This window comes from Theropithecus gelada, chromosome 3 (genome assembly GCF_003255815.1).
Source record: "Theropithecus gelada isolate Dixy chromosome 3, Tgel_1.0, whole genome shotgun sequence".
Taxonomy (NCBI): Eukaryota; Metazoa; Chordata; class Mammalia; order Primates; family Cercopithecidae; genus Theropithecus; species Theropithecus gelada.
The window spans coordinates 163,530,992-163,546,978 of record NC_037670.1 but is presented as its reverse complement, the minus strand read 5'-3'; the positions used below and the strand labels follow the sequence as shown (position 1 = coordinate 163,546,978).

Below are 15,987 nucleotides of genomic sequence, written 5' to 3'. Positions count from 1 at the left end.
AGGTCTAGACCTGTATACCGAATACACCTGCCTGTTGAGCATCTTACCTTGGGTTGTCCACTGCAAACTCAACATAAATAATATTGGGGTTGTAGTCCCTCAAATCCTGTTTATTTTCTGTTATTCCCCACCTTGTCTTGCTTTTCTAGAAATCCATTCTTCTCATTTCTGCCAGGGTTTTTTCTAAAACACCTATCCTACAATATGGCCAGGTACTATTTTAGGTGGTAGGGATACAGCAATGAACAAAACAAGGTTCCTGCTTTCATGAGCCTGAATTCTATAGCCAAATATATAAAACAATAAACAAGAAAAATATCAGTGGTAAGTTCCATGCAGACTGGGGAGCTACTTTTGATTTGAGAGGTCAGGAAAGGTTTTGCTGAAGAGAAGACATTAAAGCTCAGAGCTGAGTGACACACCTTGAGTGGCATTCAGGAGACATCCACACTTCCCAGATGAAGATCCTTTAGTGACTTCCCAAAGTTCTCGGGATATAAGTCCATATTTCACAGCATGGCAGCGAAGGTCTTCTGGTATCTGGCCTATTGTCTTCCTCTCCAGCTTCTTTACATCACACGACATTAATGCATTTAAACCTCACAAGCACCTTGTAAAACAGCAGCTAAGCTGGCTGAGTTCTCTGATGGTCTGATTCATCTTTGTACTGTCACTGCGTTAGTAGTTGGCCCAACAAATGTTCATTAAACAAGCAAGGTGTTGGACAAAAAGCATGGATGCTTAAGGCAGGTCTAGACTGGCGCTCAACAAAAATAAGGTAATTCACATTTGCAATTTAAAATTTCCTCGTAGCTACATTAGGAAAGTAGAAGCAACACATGAAGTTGTCGTAATATTTTATTTATCCAAATATATCCAAAATATTATCAGTTTAACATGTGATTCATATAAAGTTAATGAGATATTTTACATTCTTTTTTTCATTCTCAGTCTTCAAAATCTAGTGTGTTTCTCACACTTACATCACATCTCAATTCGGACTAGCCACTTTCCAATAAAGCTCAGCAGTCCCGCGGGGTGGCTCACGCCTGTAATTCCAGTGCTCTGGGAGGCGGGGGCAGGTGGAGCGCTTCAGGAGTTCGAGACCAGCCTGGGCAACATGGGGAGACCCCGTTTCCACAAAACAAAACAAAAACCAAAAAAATTAGTGGTGTGAACCTTTGGTCCCAGCTACGCAGGAGGCTGAGGTGGGAGGATCGCTTGAGCCCAGGAGTTCCAGGCTGCAACAAACTATGATAGCGCCACTGCACTCCAGCATGGGCGATAAAGTGAGACCTTGTCTCCAAAAATAAAAATAAAAACAAAAATACAACAACAACAACAACAAATTCCAGAAGTGCTCAGCAGCCACATGTGGCTAGTGGCCACCTCCCCAGAAGCAGCCCGGCCACTCACCACCTACCACTTTTTACCTATTTCACCTTCTCCGAAGGCCTCCCTAGCACTACCAGTTGTTGTCTTACTTCTTGGCGAGTCCTTTGTGACTCCCACTATACAAGCCCCTCAAGGCCAGGCCTCACCCTGAACGGCGCCCGGGCACAGCAGACGCTCCATCAACGCTGTCCCCGCCAGAGTCCGCGTCCAGGGGATCCGCAGGCCCCGTACTCTGTTTCCACGCGCCAGGGCCGCCCCTCGCCCGGCCTCCCGCAGGCCCACCCCTCGCCAGGCCCAGGCCCAGGCCCATCCCCGGAATGTTCGCTGGAAATCGTGGACGTGACTGGGAGGAGCCTGCCCGCCCCGGCTCGCTCTCGGCGCCGCGCGCACAGGGTCCGCGCCAGCGACCATGGCGGAGCCCACGGTGTGCTCCTTCCTCACCAAGGTGCTGTGCGCCCACGGCGGCCGCATGTTCCTGCGGGACCTGCGCGGCCACGTGGAGCTGTCGGAGGCCAGGCTCCGGGACGTGCTGCAGCGCGCCGGGCCCGAGCGTTTCCTGCTGCAGGAGGTGGAGACCCAGGAGGGCCTCGGGGACGCGGAGGCCGAGGCGGCGGCCGGCGCGGTGGGCGGTGGCGGCACCTCCGCCTGGAGGGTTGTGGCCGTGTCCTCTGTGCGCCTCTGCGCCCGCTACCAGCGCGGCGAGTGCCAGGCCTGCGACCAGCTGCACTTCTGCCGCCGGCACATGCTGGGCAAGTGCCCCAACCGGGACTGCTGGTGAGAAGGCGACGGCGGGGGGGACTGTGGGCGCTGGCCGCTGGCCTGGCCGTCCGGCTGGAAGCGGGAGCGACGGGAAGCGGGGCTTCGTCCCGGCCGGGGCCGGGGACGCGGGGCTGGACGACCCCCTCCCGCAGGCCCTTCCCGGGACGGCCTCCCCCGCACTCCCAGCAGCTGGGCGGAAAGGCGCGAAGGTCCTCTCCATGGAGACGGCTCTACCGCCCCCGCTAGAAAAGTTGCTGCCCCCGCCCCCCCGGATCCTGCGCGACGCGGCCGGGTTAAATCCGGACTGGGACGTTGGAGTTCACTTACTCCGGTGATCTTTGGCGGGAGGTGGGGGGCAAGGGGCGTCTGAGGATCCCGTGAGATCCCTGGACCCTTTATCCGGAAATCGCCCGTTCCCCCATACCCACACACTTTTGCAGAAACGGGTCTGCGCCCTCTAGGTTTAACAGCGCTGAGCCAGTCCCACCCCAGGAAACAGGGCTGGAGGGCTTGGGTGAGGCCCTGTGGTTCCTGACTGCCAGAGCTGGGGTTCGGGGCTGCCTCCTGACCCCAGGCTGTGCTTCACATCCCCGAATTTTCCTTGGTTGTCTCTAGCCACACACACCGCCAAAGCGGTGCTGGGGATAGGGGCGCTTTCTTTTTAACGTTGGTGGACTGTGGGGGTGGGCAGCTGTTGCCGGGGAGAAGGCCAGGTACAGTCGCCTACAGAACAGATGCGCATCCTCAGGCGAAGTGCGAGGTGGGCGACCCTTGGCTTCAAAGCATTCCTACTGAAAATTCAAATGACCCTGGGAACGGAGTTGCTTCAACTCAACTTTCTTATTTTCCATCAGTGCTTATTAGGCCATGCTATCCCCGGTTTCATGAAAATTTTTCAACTTCACATGTATTAAATAAATTGAAAGCTGTTCAAGGCAAGGAATTGGACAGACTGGTCCTTCTTCACTTGGGCATCTGACCGAGGACTTTGTTCTTTTAGGTCTACCTGTACCCTTTCCCATGATATCCACACACCTGTCAACATGCAGGTGCTGAAAAACCATGGACTTTTTGGTCTCAATGAAGCCCAGCTTCGGATCCTGCTTTTGCAGAATGACCCTTGTCTTTTACCAGAGGTGAGTCACCGAGGAGTCACCCTCATGTCACATTCGTTACAAGTACTTTCCCCATTTACTTTTCTTTTGGCTTTAGATATTTTAATTGCTTTGAAGCAACATGATTCAGTTTCACACGCTTTAAAGGTACCCTTTATAATTGCTATCATGGCAAAATAGTATATTTGTTTGGGTTTAGCCATATACAAAGAAGTTTTAAAAACAAAATAGTACAAATCCAAAGAGAAAATTGGAACATCAATTAAGACCACCAATTAAAAGTAAGATTTTCTTTTTTTTTTTTTTTTTGAGGCGGAGTCTCACTCTGTTGCCCCCAGGCTGGAGTGCAGTGGCGCGATCTCGGCTCACTGCAAGCTCCGCCTCCCGGGTTTACGCCATTCTCCTGCCTCAGCCTCCCGAGTAGCTGGGACTACAGGCGCCGCCACTACGCCCGGCTAATTTTTTGTATTTTTAGTAGAGACGGGGTTTCACTGTGTTAGCCAGGATGGTCTCGATCTCCTGACCTCGTGATCCGCCCGTCTCGGCCTCCCAAAGTGCTGGGATTACAGGCTTGAGCCACCGCGCCCGGCCGCTAAAAGTAAGATTTTCTAATCTAGCACAGTGATGCTGTCATAGACACCTCTACTTGGCCAGAAGAGGGATGGAAAGAAGGGAAGATGTTGAAAAAACAGAGGATAGTTCATAATTGTGGCCCGATTTTAACTCTAAGGCATTTCAGAGTCTAGAATGGAAGATAGCCACAAGACTAGAGGTAGGAGCTGGAGCCTTTGGTGCAGGTGGCAGAGGCTGCTCTCAAGGCTGCAGAATCTGTACCCCGAAGGCAGTCCTGGAGTTGATCTCAGGAACAAGGAGGTTTCTTCCTGACATGCGTAACCTGTTTCATTTCTTCGAGCACTGAAGCCAAGTCTGGTACGTCATGGTTTTGAGCCAGATGCATTCCAGCCAACCATGTTGCCTGAAATAGATCCAAGCAGTAGCTGAAGCAGGTTATTGGCAGAAAGGGTGAGGAGGGTGTCTGCAGCTATGAGGCTGGGTCCAGTCCTTCCTCTCTCAGAGAGGAGGTGTGCTGCTGCTGCTATTTGCCTTTTAATTTTATGTACTTTTTGATTTATAGAAGTTTAGTATTTTTATTTTGTCAAATCTATCGAATTTTTTTTGGTGTACTCTTTTTTGGGGTGTATCCTGGGCCCAGCCTCACCTTGTCATATTAGACTACTTAAGTGTTTTGTGAGCAGCTGAGGGGTTGGTTGCACTAACAACAGGAGCCTCCCCCCTGCCTCCACTTGTTCCCATCACCTGGGACTGGAAGTAGGTGACATATGGCACAAAACGTGACCATGTGGACAGCAGGGACCATGGAAAAACACAGTGCATGAGGCATGAATGGTGCCTCACATCTCTTGTATGAAATGCCTGATGATTGCTTTTACCACTCTCTCAATAAAAAAGACAGTAGACAAATAAGTTTCATGCTGGTGCATTAATGGACAAATTTCTAGAAAAATATAGCTCGTCAAAATGGGTTCAAGAAGAAATGGAAAGCCAAAATAGTCTCATAAAAAATTTTAAAATAAAAGCATTAAACACATCTCAAAGCATTAGAAGGCTTGTACAAGAAAACATCAGACTTACATAGTTTTTTTTTTTTTTTGAGACAGGGTCTTACTCTGTTACACAGGCCAGAAGTACCTTGGCTCACTGTTGCCTCTGCCTCCTGAGTTCAAGTGATTCTCCTACCTCAGCCTCCTGAATAGTTGGGACTATAGGCATGTGCCACCATGCCCAGCTAATTTTTGTACTTTTTGGTGGAGACAGCATTTCACCGTGTTGGCCAGGCTGGTGTTAAATGCCTGACCTCAAGTGATCCCCCTGCCTCAGCCTCCCAAAGTACTGGGATTACAGGTGTGTGAGCCACTGCCTGGCCAGGCTTACGTAGTTTTACAGTTGAATTCTATCAAATTTTTGTCTGTATTGAAGTATAGTTGACAAAAATTTTATATTTACAGTGTATAATGTGATGTTTTAATATATTTACATTGTGAATTGATTGCAATGATTAAGCTAATTAGCATACCATTACTTCACATAGCTATTATTTTTTGGGTGTGGTAAGGACAGCAATTTTTAGGTATACAGTATGTTATTTTTTTTTTTTTTTTTTTTTTGAGACGGAGTCTCGCTCTGTCGCCCAGGCTGGAGTGCAGTGGCGCGATCTCGGCTCACTGCAAGCTCCGCCTCCCGGGCTTACGCCATTCTCCTGCCTCAGCCTCCCGAGTAGCTGGGACCACAGGCGCCCGCCACCTCGCCTGGCTAGTTTTTTGTATTTTTTAGTAGAGACGGGGTTTCACCGTGTTCGCCAGGATGGTCTCGATCTCCTGACCTCGTGATCCGCCCGTCTCGGCCTCCCAAAGTGCTGGGATTACAGGCTTGAGCCACCGCGCCCGGCCTCAGTATGTTATTTTTTTAAAAATTTCTTTTCTTTTTCTTTTTTTTTTTTTTTTTGAGATGGAGTCTCACTTTGTCATCCAGGCTGGAGTGCAGTGGCGCGATCTCTACTCACTGCAAGCTCCGCCTCCCGGGTTCACGCTGTTCTCCTGCCTCAGCCTCCAGAGTAGCTGGGACTACAGGCACCTGTCATCATGCCCAGCTAATTTTTTGTATTTTTTTTAGTGGAGATGGGGTTTCACCATGTTAGCCAGGATGGTCTCGATGTCCTGACCTCATGATCCGCCTGCCTCGGCCTCCTAGAGCGCTGAGATTACAGGTGTGAGCCACTGTGCCTGGCCATTACGTTATTATTAACTACAGTCACCATGCTGTACGGTAGATTTCCAGAAATTCATCCTGTCTAATTGAAACTTTGTTCCCTTTGAGTTACATATCCCTATTCTCCTTAATTCTAACAAATCTGTAAGGAACAGGCTGTTCCAATATTTGGAGTAGGTCTAGGATCTATTTTTCATGATCTCCAATTCTTGAACCACTATCATACTAAAGTAGTTTACCTTTCATTTTTAAAGTTTATTTATTTACTCTTTTTGAGACATGGTCTCGCTGTGTTGTCCCGGCTGGAGTGCAGAGACAGGGTTTTGCCATGTTGCCCAGGCTGATCATAGCTCACTGCAACCTTGACCTCCTGGGCTCAAGCAATCCTTGCATTTCAGCCTCTCTAGTAGCTGGGACTACAGGTGTTCATTACCACACCCAGCTACTTTTTTTTTGTTTTGTTTTTTGAGACTGACTCTTGCTCTGTCACCTAGGCTGGAGTGCAGTGGTGTGATCTTGGTTCACTGCAATCTCCAACTCCCTGGTTCAAGCGATTCTCCTGCCACAGACCCCTGAGTAGCTGGGATTGCAGGCGCTCGCCACCATACCCAGCTAATTTTTTGTATTTTGAGTAGAGATGGGGTTTGTCGTTTTGGCCAGGCTGGTCTTGAACTCCTGACCTCAAATGATCCGCCCACCTCGGCCTCCCAAAGTGCTGGGATAACAGTTGTGAGCCACAGTGCCCGGCCTCCAGATACTTTTTTTTGTTTTGTTTTGTTTTTGTTTGTTTTGTAGATAGAGTCTCGCTCTGTCACCCAGACTGGAGTGCAGTGGCGTGATCTTAGTTCACTGCAACCTCCGCCTCCCAGGTTCAAGCAATTCTCGTGCCTCAGCCTCCCGAGTAGCTGGGACTACAAACATGTGCCACCATGCCTAGCTAATTTGTTGTGTTTTTAGTAGAGACAGGGTTTCGCCATGTTGCCCAGACTGGTCCGAAACTCGTGAGTTCAGGCAATCTGCCTGCCTCGGCCTTCCAAAGTGTTAGGATTACAGGTGTGAGCTGGTGTGCCCCGCCTACTTTTTAAATTTTTTTGTAGAGACAGGGTCTTGCTGTGTTGCCTAGGCTGGTCTCGAACTCCTTGGCTGAAGCGGTTTGCCATCCTTGGTCTCCCAAACTGCTAGGAGTACAGCCGTGAGCCACTGTGCCTGGCTGATTTTGTTTGCTTGTTTAATCAATTCGTGTTTCCTTTTCCAGATAAGCTTTAGAATCACTTAAATTCCTAAAAGTATTTTAAAGGAATTCTTTGAGAAGGGTAGGAATTGCATTAAAGTTATGAATTTATTTTAGAAAATTGGCATCACAATTCTAAATAGGATGCTATTTCGTTTTAAACCAGGTCGTCTGTGTCTTGTAGGGTTTCCCATATTTTAGATTTGACTGATTACATTCCTGCAGTAGTATTTAACATGTTCCTGTATCCCTCAAATTTTGGTCAGGTTTAGGATTTATTTTACTTTATTTTATTTATTTATTTATTTTTGAAACGGAGTCTCACTCTGTCGCCCAGGCTGGAGTGCAGTGGCACAGTCTTGGCTCACTGCAACCTCCACCTCCCCAGTTCATGTGATTCTCCTGCCTCAGCCTCCTCAGTAGCTGGAATTACAGGTGTGTGCCACCATGCCCGGCTAATTTTTGTATTTTTAGTAGAGTTGGGGTTTCACCGTGTTGGCCAGGCTGGTCTTGAATTCCTGACCTCAGATGATCCTTCTGCCTTGGCCTCCCAAAGTGCGGGGATTACAGGCATCATCCGCCACGCCCAGCCAGGATTTATTTTATAGCAGGAATTTTTTTACATGTGGAGCATTGTTAGGGTGACTCACCATCCCATTTGCCTGGGACTGAGGAGTTTCTGGGGATGTCGGATGTTCATAGTAAAACCTGGACAGTTCTGTTTCCTGTTGCATCACATCGGGAGGCATATGATGTCATCCTTGGGTGAGGGGCTAAGACTGATGCGTGGTTTCAGGGTCAACAGCCTGATCCCATCATTATAAAGTTCCCCTTCAGTGTGGTCTTGGTGTGTCTGGGATAGACTCAGTTTGTCTGAGTTGTCCCAGGGTGATTATTAATAGTGCTCCCTTGCACCCTAAAAATGCCCTTGTCTGGATCATAAATTATATCTTTGTGCCACCTGTTGAAATTGGTTTCCCTGGAAGCAGAGCCTGAGATAGAGACTGAGGTGCATGTGAGTTTTTTTGAGGGTGGGCTTTTCAGGAAAACCCAGTATGGGAGAGAGGGAAGCAGGGTCTAAGGAAGGAAAAGCTACAGTCACATTAGGTCTGGCCTTGACTTGATTCATGGGGAGCTGTGGAACAAAGATCACACTGAGTCTAGCTTTGAGGCACTTCAGCATTTTTTTAGCTTTGTCTAAGTCATTCATTGGCTACAGGCCTTGGGGGCAGAGGGCAGGTCAGCTGAGAGTGTAAAGTAAGAGAGGGGCAACTGTGAGTTACGAGCAGCCAGTACCCACAGCAGCTGGAGTATGGTTAGCACCACTGCGCTATCATCAGGCTTTCACCCCAAGACTTTAACAGCCACTGGTGATCAGAAGGAGTCATTTAGTCTTAGTTTAGTTAGAGAAACTATAGTTTATTGGCTTGAAAGATGGAGTGAAAACTAATATTGGCCGGGTGTGGTGGCTCACACCTGTAATCCCAGCACTGTGGGAGGCCGAGGCGGGCAGATCGCCTGAGGTGAGGAGTTGGAGACCACCCTGGCCAACATGGTGAAACCCTGTCTCTACTAAAAATACAAAAATTACCTGGCTGTGGTGGCGAATGCCTGTGGTCTCAGCTACTCAGGAGGCTGAGGCAGGAGAATCGCTTGAACCCAGGAGATGGAGGTTGCAGTGAGCCAAGATGGTGCCACTGCACTCCAGCCTGGGTGACAGAGCGAGACTCCATCTCCCAAAATAAATAAACAAACAAACAAACAAACAAATAAAAGAAAACTAGTGTTTCAGGTGTTGCCTCATTTCTGTACCAGGTCTGTTTGCTCTACAACAAAGGGGAAGCCCTCTATGGCTACTGCAACCTGAAGGATAAATGCAACAAGTTTCACGTGTGCAAATCCTTTGTCAAGGGAGAGTGCAAACTCCAGACCTGCAAACGGTCCCATCAGCTTATCCATGCTGCATCCTTGAAGCTGCTGCAGGACCAAGGACTGAATATTCCAAGTGTTGTTAATTTTCAGATAATCTCCACCTACAAGCATATGAAGCTGCACAAGATGCTTGAAAATACAGGTAGGAAAATCCAAGGAGGACAGAGAAGTATCAGAGATACAGTTTTGGGCTGCTTCACTGTAAAGAAATAAGAACACTGATATGAAAGTGAGTTGGGGGGCAAAGCAGTTCCTATGTTAATTTCAGCTTTGTTCTTGGGAAAATTTAGAACAGGCAACATTTTATTGTATAGAATGGTGATCCTAACCAAAGGAGGAAAGGGATGGAGTTTATCTTTAGCACTGTCACTGCCAGCTACTAAAATCTACCCAAGTGATTGAACAGTAGCTTGTTGGTAAATTGGATGTCAGGTTTTTTATTGAGACGGAGTCTTGGTCTGTCGCCCAGACTGGAGTGCAGTGGCGCGATCGTGGCTCACTGCAACCTCTGCCTTCCGGGTTCAAGTGATTCTCCTGCCTCAGCCTCCCGAGTAGCTGGGACTACAGGCATGTGCCACCACGCCCAGCTAATTTTTGTGTTTTTAGTAGGGACAGGGTTTCACCATGTTGACCAGGATGGTCTCAATCTCTTGACTTCATGATCTGCCTGCCTCGGCCTCCCAAAGTGCTGGGATTATAGGCATGAGCCACGCGCCTGGCCCAGTAGAACAGTTTTAACAACGTGGTTAGGAAAAAGAGGAAGGAGATGGACCAGTGACTGGAAAAGTAAGATTAATGTAGGGATGACTTTCTTTTCATAAATAGAATTTTTGGCTTTGTTAATTTTTAAGTAATTTTGATGACATTATAGAACAATTTGGAAAATAGCAACTGGAAATGCAAATTGTATATGATTTTGCTCACTCTAATCTACTATACTTGTTACAATTTTATTATAGGCCATTTAGTTCTGTTATATACAAACACGAATCCAGTTGTGCTCAAAGTACATGTTAATTTAATATCTTAAATTTCTACTTTATACAACATATTTTCTCATCTTGCTAGGAATATTGCATATTCCCATTATAAATATATTCCCATAGTCTTTCAGTAATTTTTGTTATTGTTTTTGGAGACAGAATCTTGCTCTGTTGCCTAGGCTGGAGTACAGTGGCGCAATCATGACTCACTGCAGCCTGGAACTCCTGGGCTCAAGTGATCTTTCTGCTCAGCCTCCCTAGTAGCTGGAACTATAGGCACATGCCACCATGTCCAGCTGTTTTTTTTTTTAAATTTTTCTTTTGTAGGTACAAGGTTTTGCTGTGTTGACCAGGCTGGTTTTGAACTCCTGGGCTCAAGCAGTCCTCTAGCCCTGGCCTCCCAAAGTGTTGGAATTACAGGCATGAGCCACTGCACCTGGCCTTTAGTAGTTTTTTAAAGTCTACAAAGTGTGATTTGGTGTTATTTTAATTGTAATGCATTCGGTTACTTATTCCGTTACATTTGCTGGTACCTGAAAATCAGTGGGTGGTAGGCTTAGGAGAATTGCCGTTGGGAAAAGTAAATCACCAAAAGTGGAGTTGCTAAACTTTCGCCATGCTAAGCTTTTCATGTTTTGGGATGTCAGTGTCAGACGTCGTGAGTGCAGGCAGGGAGGGCTCTGCATATACCAGTGTCAGGGCTGTTTAGGGAACCGTGAGTGGTGGCAGGTTGGCAGGTACCTTCTACCCTATGCTGTGTCTAGGGCCTGTCACTGTCTTCATCTGGTTTTGCTTGGTGAGTCTCTCCTGTGACGTAATGACTTTCCGCTTGCTCTCTCTCTCTCTCTATTTTTTATACACAAACACACACATAATTTTTTAAAATCCAGAAGACATGAACTCTCCAAATCCAGGTGTTAAGAGTCTTGTCTGTTGTCTGGTTAGCTGGGCTGTTGCTCCCAACATAAAATGAAACTTGGGGTATCATAGGAAAACTTATCCCTTTCCTCTTTGTAGATAATTCATCGCCTTCTACTGAGCATTCACAAGGCCTTGAGAAGCAAGGAGTGCACGCGGCTGGAGCCGCAGAAGCCGGTCCTCTGGCTTCTGTCCCTGCTCAGTCGGCTAAGAAGCCCTGCCCAGGTAAACCTTAAAGGGGGTCAGTGAACTAAGAAGAAGCTTGTCCAGCCTGGAAGATCTGAAAACAAGCCTTGTGTTTAGCTTTAATTTGTAACCATTCATTCATTTAATGATAGATTTGTAATGGTCATAATAACATCTACCTCACAGTGTGTTGTGAGAAGTAAAGAAGATGGAAAAGGAGAAAATGTCCTTTTGGAAGAATACAGTTGGGCATGGGTGGTTGGGGATGGGGTTGGACGTTGAGCAGGCAAAGAGGCTAAAATTGAGTGCAGATGGGGCCAGTCCAGGGCAAGTGCTGAAGATGGCAGCTTCTACCTGCAGCTCCTAGGTGCTTTCCTCAGGCTGGGTGGGTGGAGCTCTGCTGACTTTTGTGGTCCACCATAGTTTTTCTGTCAGTTTATATTGTGGCAATCATAGAGTACTTTGCACACTTTTTTTTTTTCTTAAATTGTTTCATAAGCATCTTTCTATATTTGTTCACATCATACATAATCATGTTTTTGCACAGATACATTAATATCTCATAGTTTATTTAACTACTTGCGTTTTTCTAACAATTTTTTTTTGAGATGATCTTGCTCTGTTGTCCAGGCTGGAGTGCAGTGACGTGATCTCGGCTCACTGCAGCCTTGACTTCCTGAGCTCAGGTGATCCTCCCACCTCAGCCTCCTGAGTAGCTGGGACTACAGGTATGCACCACTACTGGCTAGTTTTTTGTATTTTTTTTGTAGAGAGGGTATTTTGCCATATTGTCCAGGCTATTATTGAACTCCTGGGCTCAAGCAATCTGCCTGCCTCAGCCTCCCAGGGTGCTAGGATTACAGGCGTGAGCCACTGCACCCAGCCTCTAACAAGTATAACTCCTGTCTTAAAATCTGCAGAATATTGAATTTTTCCAGCTATTTTTTACTTTTGCTTAGCTTATAGATGCTAAGGGATACTGTCATTTGCATTTTTAAAAATATATATATGAGTGAATAGTTTTCTGGTGTCTGCTTTCTGATTGTTCTTATTTTTTCATTTTACATTTGGCCTTTTATTAATGGGGTCCTCATCTATGCTGATGTGGGACAGCCTTTAATGAGGCTTCACAATTTTCATGAAAGGACCTCAGCAATACTGTGTTTGGATGATACTCAATTTTTGTAGGTCCATCCTCAGCCAGTAGTACAGAGTATATAACCTTTGGGTTCTCTCCAGAGACTTCTACCTCACTCTGTCTACTCTTTTTTTTTTTTTTTTTTTTTTTTTGAGACAGTTTCACTCTTGTTGCCCAGGTTGGAGTGCAATGGTACAATCTCAGCTCACCATAACTTCCACCTCCTGGGTTCAAGCAATTCTCCTGCCTCAGCTTCCCAAGTAGCTGGGATTACAGTCATGTGCCACCACGCCCAGTTAATTACGTATGTTTAGTAGAGACGAGGTTTCACTTTGTTGGTCAGGCTGGTCTCAAACTCCTGACCTCAGGTGATCTGCCTGCCTCGGCCTCCCAAAGTGCTGGGATTACAGGCGTGAGACTCTTTCTACTCTTCATCTCTTATTGAACTTTTACCAAAGCCCAGTTGCTATGGTTTGAAGGATGGGCAGTTTATCCATTCCTTTAAATTGTATCCATTCTTCCTGTGGCTCAGGATGGACCGTCAGACATCTGTATACCTCACGCATTTCATGTTCCCTTTCCCCTTTCTCCCTTCTCCCTTCCTTCCTACTCTCTACCTATCTAGCTATGTTCATTGAGTTACATTTCAATATTTTGTGGTTTATCTTCATCAAGGGGTATCACAAGAAGCAGCTTTATGAAATTAAATTTTTTGTTCTGTTTATTGTAGTTATCCCCAAATGTCACTGTGTAGATTGTTGTTGTTTTTTTTTTAAATTCAACTGTCCTGCAGTAACATAACATTTGAGAAACAGAGACAATGTAATAAGTTTTCATAAAGCTAAATTAATGTAGAGAAATTTTTATCATGAAATGCTATCTCTTCAATTCGGGGAAAAGCAAAAGTGTCCTTTTTAAAGTGAGAAATGGCCGTGTTTTCTCCTAATGGATAGTAAGAGTCATCCCACTTGTGTTGACCTTTTTACTTTCATTGTCAGCAATATTTCTGAAAGCCCTTATGCTCTGCATATTTTGTTTCTTTTTTTCTAGTCCAGATTTCTTCTGGTGATAAGTAAAAAAATTATTTTTACATTTAATTATTACTATTATTTACACTTATCATTTTACTATTTGATTACTGTTTACTAATCATTCACTATTTTTGTAGTGAGCTATCTTAAATCTTTAATGGAAACAGTGTAGGGTATAAATGCATTTCCTTTACATTGAGAGACTTGGTGGACCTTTACTTGTTTATGTTCTGTTTTTATATCTTATCATTATGCTTTTATATGTGAAGTTATTGGTCCTCTGTCATCTTTGTTGTAGTATTTTATTCAATTCTATAATAGTCTACTTTAATCTTAGTTCTGTTGGTATTCATTCATTCTGTAAAATATTTTATGTAACCGTACCTGTCTTTCTCTGATTTTCACTCATGATTCGGCTGTTAGAAAGTTACTGCGTTATAGTTGGAGAAGAGTTTTCTTTGGTAATTTATCGGGGTTTTTGATGTAAAGTCGCATGTCTGTAGACTCTACAAATTCAACATATTCTAAGTTGAATTATGAATTTCCCTCTAGTCTTGTTCCTCCTTTTATTTCCTTATTTTTGAATGTCCCCACTATCTACCTAATGGCATAGGCAAAAAGCTGTAAATTGTCCTATACTTTTCTTTCTCCTTGTTCCCTTTGTCAAATTGGTTACCCAGTGTTGGAGAGTTTCTTCCCCTCATAAGCCTTTCAAATAGTTATCCTTCTCTGCCCTTTTCTTTCCACCCCGTACTTACTGCCTTGTTTCAAACCCTCATCACCTTCCTGCATATATCCCACAGATGCGTAAACTCCGTGGTTTTCAAGACATGTGTTTCGGGAGTTTTTGGTAAAAGGTGCCCTGTTCCCACTGCAGTGATGGTAGCCCCATTTTAATCTTTAATAGAATAGGCTTTTGTGGATTTCACTGTTCTCCGTGCCACTCTTCACTTCTCCCGCCTTCCATCTGGCTGCCTGATGTTTTGAAAGCAAACCCAATCATACGGCTTTTTTCCTGCTGAAACCTTCCTTGGTCCTCATCATGTAGGGTAGTATTCCTAAATTCAAACGCCTGCAGGGACTAGAAAGGTGAGTTAAATGGATGAAGTGAACTGGATGGAAAAGAAGTGGGAGAAGGCTGTATGAATGTCTTCTTTTGAGAAATGTCTATTCATATCCTTTGCCCACGTTATGCACATGTACCCTACAACTTACAGTGTAATAATAATAAATAAATTAAAAAAAAAAAAAAAAAAAAAAGAAGTGGGAGAAGGGAGAAGTGCTGTGGCAAACTGTCCCATCTAAAAGGGATGCCTGCCTCTTGTATCCATGTGGGAATGTGGGCCCACTTTGTCATATTGCCCAGTTTTTTAAAAAGAAGCCAGAAATTCAGATTGTTATGAGACATTTTCTGATTGAATGTTGACTTTAGTCGAGTTTTTAAAATGCAGACCAACATTGTATATACTTGACCTACTTGGAATTTCTGGAATGTGCTATTTCGTCTTGTGATTCTCTGTAAATGATGTTCCCTGTTTTTGTTTTTTGTTTTTTCCTTTGAGATGGAGTCTCACTCTGTCGCCCAGGCTGGAGTGCAGTGGCATGATCTCAGCTCACTGCAACCTGTGTCTCCCAGGTTCAAGTGATTCTCCTGCCTCAGCCTCCCGAGTAGCTGGGATTATAAGTGTGCACCACCACGCCTGGCTAATTTTTGTATTTTTACTAGAGATGGGGTTTCACCACGTTGGTCAGGCTGGTCTTGAACTCCTGACCTCAGGTAATCCGCCCACCTCGGCCTCCCAAAGTGCTGGGGTTATAGGCATGAGCCACTGCAGCCAGCCTGATGTTCCCTCTTTTATAAGTGTCATTCCTTCTTCCTTCTTCCTACCTCACAACCTGGCAAAATTGGATTCTTCAAAATGCCAGGTTGGCCTTTCTTGACTCCAAAAGAGGTGGCTCTTGTAGCATTCTCACAGGCCTAGCATAGCACTTACTTTATGTTGCAGTGCTGTATGTTTTTACTCCCTAGCTGTGAGCAAAGCATTATTTATTCTTGGTAGTTGTAACACTTAGTAGTGAAGACATATTTTTTTCTTTGCCATATAATGGATTATACTTTGTCTTTGAATCCATGTGAATCAGTAGCATACTGGTCTTCATTGTTTTTCCTTCTTCTCCTACATTTTTTTGAGACAGGGTCTTGCTCTGTTGCCCAGGCTGGAGTGCAGGGCACAATTATCACTCTCTGCAACCTTGGTATCTCGGGCTCAAGCCATCCTCTTGCCTCAGCTTCCCTAGTAGCTGGGACTGTAGGTGCATGCCACCATACTCAGCTAATTTTTTTAGGTTTTTAGTAGAGACAAGGTCTCACTATGTTGCCCAGGCTGGTCTTGAACTCCTAAGCTCAAGCAGTCCTCCCACCTTGGCCTCTTAATATGCTGGGATTACAGGCATGAGCCACTATGCCTAGCCATATTTTTTCCAATATTAAAAAATCTTTTTTCCCCCTAAG

At 45.4% G+C, this 15,987-nt stretch overlaps 1 protein-coding gene across 1 annotated transcript; it reads left to right on the top strand.

Annotated features, from left to right (window-relative positions):
* The first annotated feature begins 1,374 nt into the window (after window positions 1-1,374).
* Window positions 1,375-12,328, top strand: ZC3HAV1L (zinc finger CCCH-type containing, antiviral 1 like). Its single transcript, XM_025378000.1, has 5 exons — window positions 1,375-2,169; window positions 3,155-3,290; window positions 9,103-9,361; window positions 11,220-11,345; window positions 11,493-12,328. Exons 1-5 carry the CDS (start codon window positions 1,805-1,807, stop codon window positions 11,507-11,509), a joined length of 903 nt encoding a protein of 300 aa, XP_025233785.1. The 5' UTR covers window positions 1,375-1,804; the 3' UTR covers window positions 11,510-12,328.
* The last annotated feature ends 3,659 nt before the right edge of the window (window positions 12,329-15,987 follow it).